Raw genomic sequence first — 15,741 nt, 5'->3', positions numbered from 1 at the left:
TCTTACACTATACCAAGTAATGCTTTTTTACAATCTCTTCAGTTTTAGTTTATCAGTGGAAGTTAAATAATTTGAAAATAAAACTTCATAGGCCAGTGCTGCGGCTCACTTGGCTAATCCTCCGCCTGTGGCGCCAGCACCTTGGGGTTCTAGTCCCAGTTGGGGTGCCAGATTCTGTCCCGGTTGCTCCTCTTCCAGTCCAGCTTTGTGCTGTGGCCCAAGAGTGCAGTGGAGGATGGCCCAGGTCTTTGGGCCCTGCACCTGCCTGGGAGACCAGGAGGAAGTGCCTGGCTCCTGGCTTCGGATTGGCGCAGCGCGCCAGCCACAGCATGCCGGCTGTGGCGGCCTTTTGGGGGGTGAACCAACAGAAAAGGAAGACCTTTCTCTCTGTCTCTCTCTCTCTCTCACTGTCTAACTCTGCCTGTGAAAAAAAATAAAGTAAAAAAATAAAACTTGATAAAAGTAAATTCATCATTATCAATAATTAATGTTTTTAAAAGCTAACCATGTCAGCTAAAGCAATGTTTTAAATACTTGGTAGGCATTCACTTATTTCAACCAATGATTACAAGTAGTACTATTTTGGAAAATGATTATTTCTGTTAATAAACATTTATTGAGCACCCATTTTGTTCAGTGCCATTGGGTTACTACAGGTCAAGATAAATAAAATCATGCATACTTTTTTTTTTAAAGATTATTTATTTATTGGAAAGGCACAGAGACAGGGAGGAGGGGAGGGACAGGGATCTTGTATCTGCTGGTTCACTCCCCAAATGGCTACAACAGCTAAGGCGGGGCCAGGCCAAAGCCAGGAAGGAGCCAGGAACCCTGTACAAGTCTCTCACCTGGGTGGCAGGGGCCCAAGTACTTGGGCCGTCTTCTGCTGCTTTCCCAAGCACATTTACAAGGAGCTGGATCTGAAGCAGAGCAGCTGGAACTCCAACTGGTCCTGATACGGGATACTGGCTTTGTAAGCAGTGTTTACCTGGCGCACCACAACACTGTTCCCAAATCCTACATACATAGAATATTCCTTCAAGAAGCTTAAATGTATTAATAGAAGAGGAGGTCATAACTGCACAATGGCAGTCAGTGGTTGAGATTCTAAGAGGTTGGAGAGCAGCAGAGGGAACTCAGGAGGACAGAATGACTTCTGACTAGCAGGGCTGGGTAGAGGAATGGCAAGGGAAGGATAAACAAGTTCGAGGAGGCTATGACAGACAATGTTTAGCATTCGTAGGATATGAGATAATTGATCTCATCAACTAACCATATACAGGAGGATTAAAATGGTGTCTTTGGAGAACTACTTTAATTCTTATTCTTGGGAAATTCAGACTTGGCTTAACTGAGGAAAGCAGATAAGATATTTAACTGGAAGTTTTTGTGATTATCCATTTCTAGTTTGCACAACTAGATTTCCTAGGACTTCTTTTGGTATCATAAGCCTGAGCCTGATCTGATCCTAACCACAGAGGGAACAGAACGGGTTATGGCTAAGTGGTAGTATTTATAGAACTTTCTCTATTAGAATCTATAAAGAATAGATTCTGATAGTAGATAACAGCAGCTAACATTTATCACCATGCTATGTTGTCTTCTGAGTTTAGTGAGATTCTGTGCCAGTTAGTTTATTGTATACCCACTATGTGCCTGATAACAATAATTATGGTAATAAGTTACTTTCTAAAAAACCTTACTTTCATAGCTGTTACTCTGTGCCAATTACCATTCTAAACTCTTTTCACATATTCTCACAGCTACTTTATGAAGCAGGTCCTATTATTATCCCCATTTTATTGTGAAAAGTTAAAATTGTATATGTGCGGGTGTAAAAAGTTAAGCTTAAGCTTACAGGTTTAAACCTTCCTGGTGCAGCTGTAAAAATAAGACAGAGTAAAGTAGCACCTTGACAGTAGGGACTCCATTTTGGAGCACTTGAGACTCCATTCTGAGAAAGCACCCCCCCACCGTGAGACTCTGGTCTGAAACTATGATCTCAAATAGTCGGACAATAGCAGTGCACTACATCACCCTTGGCAATGCACAAAAACCCCCTAGCATGATTGCTCAAGCTTAAAAGTAGAAAGGTTGCACCTGGGTTACCTGGGCTAATAATAAAGATGTGATTTGTCTGTGTCTTACATTAATGTCAAGTCCTAATTGCTAATTGTAATATTGTAACTGGTATTGTCAAGATTATGATAAATATTAATTTCACTTAGGTTTTAGGTTATGTTGACCCCAGTAACCATATACTCTCTTTTGATTTTATGTACTCTCTTTTGATTTTAACAACTGTGTATAGCAACCGTTCATAGCAACCATGTATTCTCCCCTTCCCGGTTTTGCGGTTTTTGCCTTTATAAACCCTAACCTTTGGTTATTCGGGGCAGCTCTGTTCATGTATGATCAGACAGCCCCAGCATGCTGGATAATCAATAAATCTTTAACCCTTTGCTGGTTGCATGAGAGAAAAGTCTCTTGGAGTCGTTCCTCGGGCGGTGGGCTTTTTCTGACTCTAACAATTGCTGAAGAAGTCATACCGTTTTTTAGGTGATTGAGCTGAAATTTGTATCCAGACAGTCTATTTTTAATTCCCTTGCTAAGGTGTTTCCCTTATCATTAACCATATTGCATTTAATCCTCCGTAGTCTTACCTAGGAGGTGATAATTGCCCTCAATTGTAAAGGAAGAAATAAATGAAGACAGCGAGGTTAAGAATTGTGCTCAGGTTGACACAGCTGATTAGTGGAGGAGTCTGTGTGGTGCGGGTCCTGAGAACTAGCCCCCGTACTGCCCCCTGCCTGTGTAGTGGCCTGATCAGCCCGAGCTCCTGGTCAAACAGGCCCTCCTAGAGGTGCTTCAGAAGGTCAAACTCTTGGGCAGTTCTGTGGATTCGTAAGTGGCCAGATTCAATGAAGCAGAGTATGCTAACTTGCCACGAGCACCCTGTGAGCTTCAAGATTCTCAGCTTGAGCACCGCTCCATGGCTTGTCTGTCTCCTTGCCATACACCCTCAGTGAGGCTGCAGTTTCTCCAGCCAAGAATGATGTTGAAGGCCTTAGTCATAATTACACTACTAAGTAAAGTTTGACACAGTATCAAGTGGATTTTTCCAAAACATCTCCAAAATGAGAAATCAGGTTGAGAGATAATGGTTTTTGTCTTTTATTTAGTCTGTGATCTCAACTCCATGATTCCAAACCACTAATAATGATACCCATTTTTTAATTCTATAGGTTTTACAAAATGCACCTGATGAAATCCTTGTAGTAGCATCTTCTATGCTATGTAATCTTCTTCTTGAATTTTCTCCAAGCAAAGAGGTTTGTACTGATTTTCTCTTCTCAGACTTTGTTCAGTCCAGTAGTTGACATTGAAATTTATGGATTGGGTTTAAAAATCACTTCTGAATTGTTTGGTTTGGGGAAGGGGAAGCAGTAAGTAAGTAATTCATTTTTAAATGTGATTGGCATTTCCCATCATTCCTTTTATTCTACCTCGAATATTCAGATTATTTTGAAGATACAGCTTGTAATCAATCTAAACTGCCTGATACTACAAATGTGAGAAATAATTATACAGGTAATAGACTATTGTCAAATTATATTCATTAAAGACTCGATTTTATAAACCAGCATGATGAGTCATTTTAAGGAGATACCTGCTGACAACAGAAAAATAGTTTTTTAATGTTTAATGTTAATGGTTGGTATTTTTTTTCCTTGAATTGAATGTAGCAATTTTTCCCTTTTCTGCATTTTATAAGTAATTTGTTCCTGTTTAATTTTTCCAATAGGGAAAATGAAAATAAACTTTAATGAAGAAGGAGAGAAACTTGATGAAGTTAGTTTTTAATATCTCTGGTCTGCTCAAACATTAACTCAGGTTTATTGTACATTTAGTAGTCTCATTTTCATTGAATATATTTTCTGTATTCTAATACCTACAGGCTTTGACTATAATTAGGAAGGCAGTATTAACAAGGTGTGGAGATTCAACAGTGACTATTATCAAGCAACAATCTTGGCACAAAAGCAGGGGGACTGGTAGTTACTGCTGAGGAGGAAAAAGGCAAGATAAGATGCCAGAGCTTCACTCTGTTTTCCTCTGCCCTGTACTGGAGTCTGGAAGCCAGTGTGCTTCTATCAGTAATCCTTGAACAGTTCTTTTTTTCAGATCTACCTTCAGAATATTTAGAGCCTAGTTAGGAAATAGGTAGATGAGTTCAGACATAGAACCATTAATATGATTTTTTTGTATTCAAAATAAACTGAATCTGAAACTGAAAAAGAGGGAAAGGGGCTGGTACTGTGGCATAGTGGGTTAATGTTTGGTCTGCAGTGCTGGCATCCCATGTGGGCGCCGGTTTGAGTCTGTGCTGCCCCACTTCCGATCCAGCGCTCTGCTGTGGCCTGGGAAAGCAGAGGATGGCCTGGGTCCTTGGGCCCCTGTACCCTCATGGGAGACCCATAAGAAGCTCCAGGCTCCTGGCTTTGGGTCAGCCCAGCTCCAGCCATTGGTGGCCATTTGGGGAGTGAACCAGTGGATGAAAGACCTTTCTCTCTCTCTCAAGTCTGCCTTTCAAATAAATAAATAAATCTTTAAAAAAGAAAAAGAGGGAAATACTACTATGAAACATTTTTGGACCAATTGAAAGTATTGGAATATGGGCTCTAGGTTAGATAATAGTATTGTTTTAATTTAATTTCACTTTTTGGGCCAGCGCTGCAGCTCAATTGGCTAATCCTCCACCTGCAGCGCCGGCACCCCAGGTTCTAGTCTTGGTTGTGGCGCCGGATTCTCTCCCAGTTGCTCCTCTTCCGGTCCAGCTCTCTGCTGTGGCCCAGGAAGGCAGTGGAGGATAGCCCAAGTCTTTGGGCCCTGCACTCGCATGGGAGACCAGGAGGAAGCACCTGACTCCTGGCTTTGGATCTGCGCAGTGCGCCGGCCATAGCAGCCATTTGGGGGGTGAACCAACAGAAGGAAGACCTTTCTCTCTCTCTTTCTCTCTCTCACTGTCTAACTCTGCCTGTCAAAAAAAAAATTTTTTTTTTTCACTTTTTGAACTTGATAACTGTGCTGTGGTTATCTTAAGAGAATGTCTCTGTTCTGGGGCTGATGTTGTGGCACAAGGGGTTAAGCTGCCTCCTGAAATTGAGTGCCCATTGCAGTCCTAGCTGCTTCACTCCCAATCCAGCTTCCTGCTAATGTATCTAGGAAAGCAGTGGAGGATGGCTCAAGTGCTGGGCCTCTGCCACTCCTGCAGGAGACCCAGATGGAGTTCTAGGCTCCTGGTTTGGGCCTGGCCCAGCCCTAGCTGTTGTGGCCATTGGGGAGTGAACCAGTGAATGGAAAATTCCACCCCCCCCACCACCACCAACGTCTGTCTGTCTCTGTCTCGCTCTCCAACTTTCAAATAAATAATTCTTTAAGAAGAGAAAATATCTCAGTTCTTGGGAAATACATATTGACGTATTAAGGGTAACGGGACATGATGTATGCACTCTACTTTCTAATGGTACAGCAAGGACACATAGTGTAGATATAGGTGTGTTAATCAAAAGATGTGATAAAGGAGCTATGGCAAAATGTTAAAGATTGGCAGATCTGGGAAAAGAATATGTGGGAGTTCCTTGGGTTATTCTTCCTACTTTGTAAGTCTGAACTTATTTCAAAATAGTTTCAGAAAGTGCCACAATTACCCCTGTTCTAAAATGTCATCTTGAAATCTAGGTGTATTGGTATGAATTTGTATTATGATTCACCAGAGAGGAAGATTCAGTAGAATGGATGGATGAATATACATACATACATATAGAAAGAGAGAGAGAGGGAAAGGATTTATTAAGAAATTGGCTTGTGTGATTATGGCAAGAGAAATTCCATGATATAGGATATGGAAATTCCATGTAGGCCTGAGACACTGGGCTGCTGGTAGTGTGGCTCAGTCCAGATGCGAAGGCTTCAGTTGTATGGTCCTGCTCACGTTGAAGGTGGATCTTCCCCCTAGTCCATGCAGACTCACTAGCCAGATTCCTCGGGAAATGGCTTCACAGACACACACAAAGAAACGCTTTCCCAGGTTTCTAGTTATTCCTTGATCTGATCACGTTGACACCTAAAATTAACCAGCATAATATTATTTAAGACATTTTTTAGCAACTACTTGTCAGAATAACCTTCAAGTATTTATTGGGGATGACAAATTTTAATCCTCTAAGGTTTCTTTTTTAAAGAAATTGACAAAAACCCATTTTTAGCCAAATGCCATAAATAAAAGTGGTCAGCCTTAAGTGCAAAATGTGACTTAACTATAAAAGTAGACAATTGTTTTGCTTATGTGGTTGATACATAGTCCTGAAAATTGTCCCAGAAGGTGAATTCTGTAGCATGTTTAAAATAAGATTTACAGTTTGAAAAGAAGATTTGGTTGTGGAATTTCTATTTCTTCCCTAAATAAACCATATTGCTTCATAGTCACAAATAGTGAGCAGCACACATGCATAAACAAAGCAGCAGTGACGGAACCTCAGAGGGTGGTAAGAACTGAGAGTAGGAGCTAGATTCATAGAGTCTGAGGGTACATCAGCATTATAAGGTAAGTTTATCTTGGTGCACAAGAATGTTTGAAATTCATGTATATTTTTTCATAATGCACACTTCACATGAACCTTTCAAAGATACCCATATATGAATGGGTTTTTAAAATTTTCACCAAAATAAATTTATATTTTAATTCCATTTTTCCACTGATTTAAGTGTCCTCACATGTATGGAATATACAATCAGGGTGTTATCCAGAACTACAAAGAAAAAGGGTACAATAGAAATAATTTTGTTTTTTTAAGATTTTTATTTTATTTATTTAAGAGGCAGAGTTACAGACAAAGAGAGGGAGACACAGAGAAAGAGGTCTTCTTTCTGCCGGTTCACTCCCCAAATGGACACAGCGATCCGAAGCCAGGAGCCAGGTGCTTTCTCCTGGTCTCCCATGTGGGTGCAGGGCCCAAGCACTTGGGCCACCTTCCACTGCCTTCCCGGGCCACAGCAGAGAGCTGGACTGGAAGAGGCCATGGTGCCAGCCAGTTTGTCTTTCTTAAGGTGATGTTTGTGGCCACATCACTCTCTGCCTTGCGAAAATTGTTTAGAATCTTATGTAAGATTAGGGGAGAAATTATAGGCAGAATATCAGGGTATAAGAATTTGCTTATGAGGTTTGCAAACTTGACTTTAAAGCTGTGTTTTTTTTTCCTTTCCAATCACAGCCAATTCTAGAATCAGGAGCCGTAGAGCTACTTTGTGGATTAACCCAGAGTGAAAATCCTGCTTTACGAGTGAACGGAATTTGGGCCTTAATGGTATGTTTCACCCTTTTATATAATGTAATTCACAAAGAAAATAGAGCTATTAGCAAAATGAGAACTAAAGAATGTGTTATTTGAAATGTCTGCAGGTTTTTTTTTTTTTTGAAAAATACAATTACAGTCAAGTTTTCTTATGATCTAGATTTAATGATCTAAATTCTAGAACCTAGAAGACTCAGTATTCAGATTTCAGACTACTGTATTCCATGGTTCTCATTTTTATTATTAGGAAAGTGAGCAGATTTTTAAGTTTGCCTTATCTGATTTTGGGAAACACATTTCCTCATCATGACCGTCCTGATATCTGTATAGCACTACTACTATACAGAAGCACTTCACAAAGCGCTTTCAGGTCTCCTTGCTCTTCAGAGCAGCTTTATGAAATAAGCCTGAGTGTGTTCTTATCCTGCTTCACAGAGAGAGAAACTGAGGCACAGAATGTTTTTTTTTTTTTAACTGACAAGTAAAAGTTATATATTTGTGGTGTACAACATGATGTTTTGAAACATGTATGCATTGTGGAATGGCCATGCTGAGCTAATGAACTTCTGTTATCTCACATACTTAACATCTTTGCAGAATGATTAAATAATCTGTCTAAAATAACCACATTCGTGTGTACGTATTTAATAATTCTTAACAGTTTATAGTAAATATAATAATCTAGATTCTGAAACTTAGGTGAGAGAATGATTTTCCTTCAGATTATTAAAATAAATTTTATTGAAATTAAAAAGCAGGTAGTCTTATGTGGATTTCTTAAAACATAATTGTAATAATTAGAATTTAATTGCTGTATGCTAAACACCAAGCTAGGTGTTTTATATTTTCTTTCTCTAATTCTTTAAGTTATGCGTGTATGCATTCATGTTATAAACAGGAAAACAGGACTCCGGGTAAATGAGTTGTCAATAGCTTTATGGCTCATAGTGATGGAAGTGAGTTCTAAACCTGTCCCAAGCTCATACTTTTCTCCCAATTCCTTGCAGTATCTGCCGTTTTCATATGAACTTTTGGATAGAAATAATCATCTTATAAGAAAGCATTAAATCTAGTAGTTTCACATTCTTTTCTGTAACTTTACATAGCTTTTATCACTTCGTTTTCTTGAAACTCTTGCCTAGGACTTTTTTCTTTTTTCTTTTTCTTTTTCTTTTTTTTTTTTTTTTTTTAACCTTGGATCTTTCACTTTTTACCTAGCCACCTTTTTGACCTTCTCAGGGGATGATCCCTCAAGTTTCATTTCAGTTCCCAGTTTCCAGTTCCCTTTTTTTAAAGAGGGGGCGGAGGGGAAGATTTATTTTTTACTTATTTGAAAGAGTTAGAGAGAGAGAGAGAGAGAGCTTCCATCTGCTGGTTCACTCCCCAGATGGCCCAGATGAGCCAGGAGCCAGCAGCAGCTTTATCTAGTCTCCCCCCGTGGGTGGCAGGGCTCAAACACTTGGGCTGTCTTCCACATCTGGGACATGAACCTGTGCCCATATGGGAGGCAGCAACTTTACCAGCTTCGCCACACCACCAGTCCCCTTCAGTTCCCTTTCACACTCAGTTCCAGAGATTTCTGTCATGGTTTCAGCTCCACCTAACAGAGGGGATATCTTTCATATCTACATATGCAGATGTAACTATTGCCTGTCCCCAGATTTGTCACCTAAATGGCCTCTGGGACTTCATTTAAGAGCTCCCTGACATACACACTTCAGTGGTGGAAATCATCCCACCCACTCACATCCATACAAACTTTCCTATTCTCATCAGTCTCCATACTACCAGTTGCTATGTTCTCTGTATACAAAAGATAAAATCTTGGAGTCAGTTTTTGCCATGGATAACTTTTATATATCTTTTTTTAAAGATTTTATTTATTTATGTGAAAGGCAGAGTGACAGAGGGAAAGAGATCTTGTGTTTTCTGGTTCACTCCCCAAATAGCTGTAATGGCTGGGAGTGGGCCAGGCAGAAGCCAGTAGTCTGGAACTCCATCCTGGTCCCCCACAGGGGTGTCAGGGACCCATTTGGATCATCTTCCAGCGCGTTCCCAAGCACAGTAGGAGGCAGCTGGATTGGAAGTAGAGCAGCCAGGACTTGAACCAGTGCGCCAGTGTGGGATGCCAGCTTAATCTGTTGTGCCACAACACTAGCCCTGGCTTGGGTCTCTTCACACACCCAGCAAGTACTCTTTTTTGCTCTGCCTTGGCATCAATGAGTAATTTGATCCTTCATGTGTAGTGGCTCCTTAATTAAATCATATCCTGGAAAGCAATAACAAATATTATAATCTGTAGTTTACAGAGATCTTTATTCCATTGTTATTTGGAATTTTCTGTGTTTTCATCCTTGTCATCTTCCTTGGGATTTAGTTGGACTTATCCACAGTGTACACTGGGAAAAAAAGGAGCGCCACAGCTGCTGGCCCTCTGGGTGCTGGCAGCTCAGATGTGCTTCCTACCCACTGACCCAGCTACACCAACACCTAGCATAGTACTGTGAATACAATAGGTGTTTTCATTCGAGTAGGTTTCAAAAACACACTGCTTACTTTCATCCATAATAAATGAATACTTTGAAAGCCTTCTCAAAATTCATGGCACACTAAAATTGTTAATAGCCACTTTGTTATTAAAGTACATAAAAGGCAACTTGATAACCATATTTTCAGAAATCATAAATGAATTTTCTACTTGAGAAATATTATCCAAATGCTCAGAAAGTGGTCATTTGCCTCTTATGGAAGGTTGTCTAGAAGTGAGAATTACCTTTCTTTTGATAGACAAACGTAGTGTTGTTTATATTTAAGAATTTTCTCCAGTTCCTACTTGTTCTTTGAAAATTATCAGCTGCTATTAAAATATGATAAATGTAGATATGATTCTTGGAACTTCTTTAATCCTTTCAGAATATGGCATTTCAGGCTGAACAAAAAATAAAAGCAGATATTTTACGAAGCTTGAGTACTGAACAACTATTCCGGTTATTATCAGATTCAGATTTGAATGTGCTGATGAAGACTTTGGGACTTCTTAGAAATCTCCTGTCTACTCGGCCTGTAAGTACAATCATCCAGCCTTCCAGATGAGCTGACCCTGCACATGCACTGCAAAGCATTGCCAATCTCTCTCTGCCCCACCAGCATCTCCCTGTGGTTGTGATTCAGGTGCAGCCTGGAGAAGCAAAGAGTTGGTGTGAATCTGTCATCTTCCCCTTGCTCTCCACTCTCAACACTGCCAGTCCTGTCTCCTTGTGCTTAGTGTGTGCCTGCCTTCATGTGCCACCTTATTCTTGCTTGGTTTGCTGGCCAGAATGGGTTTTCTCATCTGCCTAAATCACTTCTCTCTAGGATCTCTGCTTTTAATACTTTGAGAGTTCTTCTCGGTGCCATTCCATAACCTCTTTATCCCCCGAGCTCCAGGTTGCATGTTTACAGCAGTGACCTCTGAAGAGGTCAGCTGGTACCTGTCAGAGTAAGAGAGGCCGAGCCTTGCTGCTGGGGCCCCTCTGCCTGCTGTCCTCTCATGTTCCCGGAGCTCCAGCGGCAGTGGAGTGGTCCTCAGGAGGGTGAAGAGGCAGGGGTGGGCCCCAGCTCTGTGACTCACTGTCTCTAGAGTTGTCTTTATGCATCTCTGCCCAAAATAGCATTAGTACATCTACACCATATTTCCTATGTCTCTGGCCTTTTCTCACTGCCTTCTTTGTTGTGCGTCTGTGTGTGCATATGCGCTTTGTTTTTCTTTAGTGTCTTTGGGCTTGAGGATCCCCAACAATTATAATTCCATATTTCTCAAGCCTACTCTGTATTTGCTTTGTGTTCAAGCTTTCAAAAAGATATATTTGAAGGCAAAATAACAGCTTTAAAATATAATAAATACTATTCTTTGGCCTCTAATTCTATATACGATGGCATTCTGCTTAAAGCAGTTGTGTATCTTAATATTTAACTTTTAGAAGCCTTCTATTCTTTCCTGTAGTCTTTTTTGTGTTTGTTTCCCAGAGGATAATTGTGGGTTTCTCATTGTTTTACAGCACATAGATAAAATAATGAGCACTCATGGAAAGCAAATTATGCAAGCCGTCACCCTTATTCTGGAAGGGGAGCATAACATTGAGGTCAAAGAGCAGGTATGTGTGGTTTTCTCTTGGGAAATATTTTCTGAATATGAGCACAAAGGAAGACCCTAGGAGCCTCCTGGTATACTCCGATCTCCAGGAGCCAGGTGCTGAGATGCCAAGTACTCTAGAGATTGAAGTCCTCCACCACTCCTTAAACTCTCTTCCAGAATTCTTGGGATACAGGAAAACGAAAACAGAGTTCATAATTTTTCCGTCACATCACACACACTGCATAAACTGCCTCTGTCTGTACAGGAGCAGCTACCTCTGGTCATCCCGGAGTGAATCTTTTCTGCAGGATTCCCTGTTTCCAGCCCTCTCCAATGCTGTGCTCTGAACTCACATTCAGGCAACTGCCCGTTAGGATAATTCCTCGTCCTTGAGACCATTTTGGTTTCTTTACTTCTAGGTATCACTTTTTTTCCCCATCCCATTCCCCTACTTTCTGTCAAGTTTCAGTGTAGTACAAGTTTAGAGCAGGCATAGAAGTCCTGGAGGCTGTGAATTTATCAGGAGGTCAATTGGGAATTACTTTTCTGTACTTCCTGGGATTTATCATGGGGCTTGTAGTATAGCAGATATTTTATTTGCCATCAGGGTAAAGGTCACTTGCAAACTAAAGATTTTAACACATGATCTTGTCCAGGTTCTATTGTTTGTTGACGTAAATATTGGCTACATGGATGTGTTCACTTTCCAAATTCATTGAGCTGTATGTGTGTATATATAGTTCTGTATTTGTGAAAGAAACTTGCCGATATCCTCAGTGGAGAGTTGGCCCCAGAGAGTCTGACTACTGGGCCCATGGTTCTCATCCTTTGTGGTCCTAAGTTAGTGATTCAGTGGGCTTCAGAGGGGTGGGCCAGCTAGCAAGAGTGCTTGGACTTGGGAGCTGTGATTGTATTTGTGAGCAAAAATGGAAGTAGGCTTGATAGAATGGCTTTAAGGATGGATATTTTAGGTGATTTCTCTTAAATAATAACTTTTTGGTGAACAAAAACTTAACCCAGAAAAAAATATGATTTCATCAACATCACTGAAATAAGATACATTACAACAATAAAGAAAGACATTGTTCAAAAAACTTTTACTTGGAGGGCTCTGATACTATATATATAAGTATATATATAGTAATACTATTATAATATGCATATAACACTAATATTATAATCTGATACTATATATAATATAATACATACATGTATTATGTGTATATGTTTGCATTCATGATTTCCTGGCTCCTATCTTCCAGGACTTGTATTTCCTAACTGACTAGAACCATAACCATATATTTTGTTAAAATATTTTGCTTTTTGTCCTTGGTTCCTAAAGCAGCTTTGGAGGGCTCCAAAGGAATGGAGGTGAAGACAGTCCTTTGCTTCAGTGTGAGGCACTGCAGGCCACCAGCAGGCCTCAGAAAGCAAATCTCTCCCTCCCTGCCCTCCTCCCTTCACCAGCTCTGGGCAGGTCTTGTGAACTAGTTTCTCTTCCCCATGGTGAGTCACAGAAATCCTAGCCTTCCTTCCACCTTGTGTCTTAGAGCAGGCCTTAGAAAAATGTCCTGATGGTAGATCATGGGACTTCATTTCCGAAGTGGTCCTGCCCCATACAACGAATCCAGACAGGTCTTGCAAGCTTTCCCCACTAAGTCTGTTAGCAGTAGATCTGAGGCTTTTTGTCTAGTCACTTTTCTACATGGTTGTCCAAGCTTCAGCCATGCTTATGTGATGAAGTCTCTATTAAAACTTTCAAAAAATAGATTTTGGAGAGCTTCCAGATAGCCAAATGCAAAGCTTCCTAGAAGGTGGTACTTGGAAAAAAAAAAAAAGAAGGTGGTACTTGGAGAGGATGTGAAAGCTCCCTACCCCTTCCCCCACACCTATCCCTGTGCCCTTTGTAATGTACTTTATAATAAATCTATAAACATAAGTGTTTCCCCGAGTGCTGTGAGACACTGGAGCAAATTCACACTGGAGAAGGGTAGCTTGCAATTGGCATCTGGAGTGGCGGGGGAGGGGCAGTCCTGAGGACTGAGCTCTCCGTGTGTGTGTGTGTGTGTGTGTGTGTGTGTGAGAGAGAGAGAGAGAGGAAGGGAGGGAGGGGGAGTAGGAGGGGGACAGAGAGAGAGGGAGAGAGAGAGAGAGGGAGGGAGGAGGCTATCTCCAGGTAGAGAGTGTCAGAATTGCATTGAATTACAGGGCACCCAGCTGGTGTCTTCTGCAGAATTGGTTGCTTGGTTCCTGATGGGAAGAAGTCCCCATACTTTTTGGAGTCACAGAAATGATCTGTGTTAGGAGAAACTAGTAGGAGAAGTAAGTTTGTTTTTCCTCTATGTCCTAAGACAAGCATAAGAATGAAGCAAGGCAAAAAAAGTGAGGCAAGACATGGATGAGAGCAAAAGAAAACGTGATCCTTAGTATAGATTGTGGAGGTGGCCCGGATGTAGGCGAATGTGGGTGGTTCAGACTGTTCCCTGGAAGTTTCAGCATCTGGTACTTTTTTTTATTGAGGTGGTAATTGACATACGATAAGCTGCTTAGTGATTACCATTGTCCAGATATTGAACATATCTATCCCTGCCCATATGCGGGCACAAGACAAGTAGGTCCATTGGTGTCACTCTGTCACTCCTGCTCAACATATGCAGGGATTCCTACCACATAAGTTAAGGCAAGAGAAAGAAATGAAGCATACAACTTGGAAAGGAAAAAGTAAAACTTCCCAGAAACCACAGGTGCCTATATAGAAAATGTCATGGACTCATCAAAAAACTCTAGAGGAGCCAGCATTGTGGTATAGCAGGGAAAGTCACCACCTACGACGCTGACATCCTGTATGTGTACCGGTTCACGTCCCAGCTGTTCCACTTCCATTCCAGCTCTCTGCTGATGTGCCTGGGAAAGCAGCGGACGATGGCCCAAGTGCTTGGGCCTCTGCAACCACGTGGGAGACAGAACTCCTGGCTCCTGACTTCGGCCTGGCCCAGCCCCAACCATTGCAGCCATTTGGGGAATGAACCAGTGGATGGAAGACCTCTGTCTCTCTCTCTCCCTGTAATTCTGCCTTTCAAGTAACTAAAAAACAATCTTAAAAAAAGAAAAAGCCCTCTAGAATTAAAAAATGAATTAAGCAATGTCACAGTTGGAAAAATCAATTGTATGTAGCAGTGAACAAATGGAAGCTGAAACATTTTTTTAAAGTGTCATTTACAGAAGTTCAGGAAAAAAGTGATTTTTTTTATTCCCAAAATAGTAAAGCAAAGCATTTAGTTTTCCACTATTGAAAATGTGAGCTGTAGGTTTCTCACGGGTTCTGTTTATTAGGTAAAAGAAATTTCCTTCTTTCTTGAGTTTATTTATTCCCCCTGCCCACCTTTTTTCTTTTTTTAAAAAAATCTCCCATCCACTGATTCACTACCCCAAATACCTGGCCAGGGCTGGTCCAGGCCAAAGCCAGGAGCCTGGAATTCAATCCGGGCCTCCCATGTGAGTGACGGGGACCTAACCTCTTGAGCCATTCACTTAACTGCTTCCTGATCACATTAGCAAGAAGCAGGAATTGGGAGTGGACCTGGAACTTGAACCTAGGTACCCTGACAGGGGATTGGGACATCACAAGCAGCATCTTAACAACGTCAGATGCCTGCCTCAGTTTATTGAGGTGGTTTTTTTTTTTTTTTTTTTTGACAGATAGAGTTAGAGACAGAGAGACAGAGACAGAGAGAAAGGTCTTCCTTTTGTTGCTTCACCTCCCAAATGGCCGCCACGCCGGAGCTACACCGATCGCTGATCCGAAGCCAGGAGCCAGGTGCTTCCTCCTGGTCTCCCACGCGGGTGCTGGGGCCCAAGCACTTGGGCCATCCTCCACTGCCCTCCCGGGCCACAGCAGAGAGCTGGACTGGAAAAGGAGCAACCGGGACAGAGCCTGGCACCCATATAGGGTGCTGGTGCCGCAGGCGGAGGATTAACCAAGTGAGCCACGGCGCCGGCCCCTGAGTTTTTAATCATGAGTATATATTAGACATTTTCTTGTAACCAATTACTTTTTCTGTATCTGTTGAAATAATCTTGTTTTAGTCTGATTAATATAGTGAATTTCATTGAGTTCAGCTGTTAAGCTAATCTTGCATTGAAACAGACCTACTTGGTCATTATGTATTATCCTTTGCCTATGTTATTGGGTTCATTAATGGTATGTGTACCATTTTAATCTTTGCTCCCTGGCTTGTATATTGAATTGACTTAGTCCCCAAACTAATTGAG

At 41.3% G+C, this 15,741-nt stretch overlaps 2 protein-coding genes across 17 annotated transcripts in view; one reads left to right on the top strand and one right to left on the bottom strand.

The window, feature by feature from the left end:
* The window catches only part of ARMC8 (armadillo repeat containing 8), an 862,269-nt gene that overhangs the window by 827,608 nt on the left and 18,920 nt on the right, over positions 1-15,741 (top strand). For all 14 annotated transcript variants that reach the window (XM_089332200.1, XM_070072756.2, XM_017346800.4 and 11 more), the window contains 4 exons: positions 3,246-3,332; positions 7,275-7,367; positions 10,269-10,418; positions 11,393-11,488. In XM_089332200.1, coding sequence (XP_089188326.1) covers positions 3,246-3,332; positions 7,275-7,367; positions 10,269-10,418; positions 11,393-11,488 — 426 coding nt within the window. The remainder of the gene's footprint in view (positions 1-3,245; positions 3,333-7,274; positions 7,368-10,268; positions 10,419-11,392; positions 11,489-15,741) is intronic.
* The window catches only part of NME9 (NME/NM23 family member 9), a 42,707-nt gene continuing 32,944 nt past the window's right edge, over positions 5,979-15,741 (bottom strand). Inside the window, exon 9 of one of the 3 annotated variants that reach the window (XM_089332209.1) lies at positions 5,979-6,127. In XM_089332209.1, the coding sequence (XP_089188335.1) occupies positions 6,096-6,127 (32 nt within the window). In that variant the 3' untranslated portion in view covers positions 5,979-6,095. The remainder of the gene's footprint in view (positions 6,128-15,741) is intronic. The other 2 variants (XM_089332215.1, XR_016233272.1) reach the window with 2 other exon arrangements.

This window comes from Oryctolagus cuniculus, chromosome 4 (assembly GCF_051225735.1).
Source record: "Oryctolagus cuniculus isolate XC-2025 breed Fujian yellow rabbit chromosome 4, ASM5122573v1, whole genome shotgun sequence".
Classification (NCBI taxonomy): domain Eukaryota; kingdom Metazoa; phylum Chordata; class Mammalia; order Lagomorpha; family Leporidae; genus Oryctolagus; species Oryctolagus cuniculus.
This window is presented reverse-complemented; position numbering and strand designations above follow the sequence as displayed.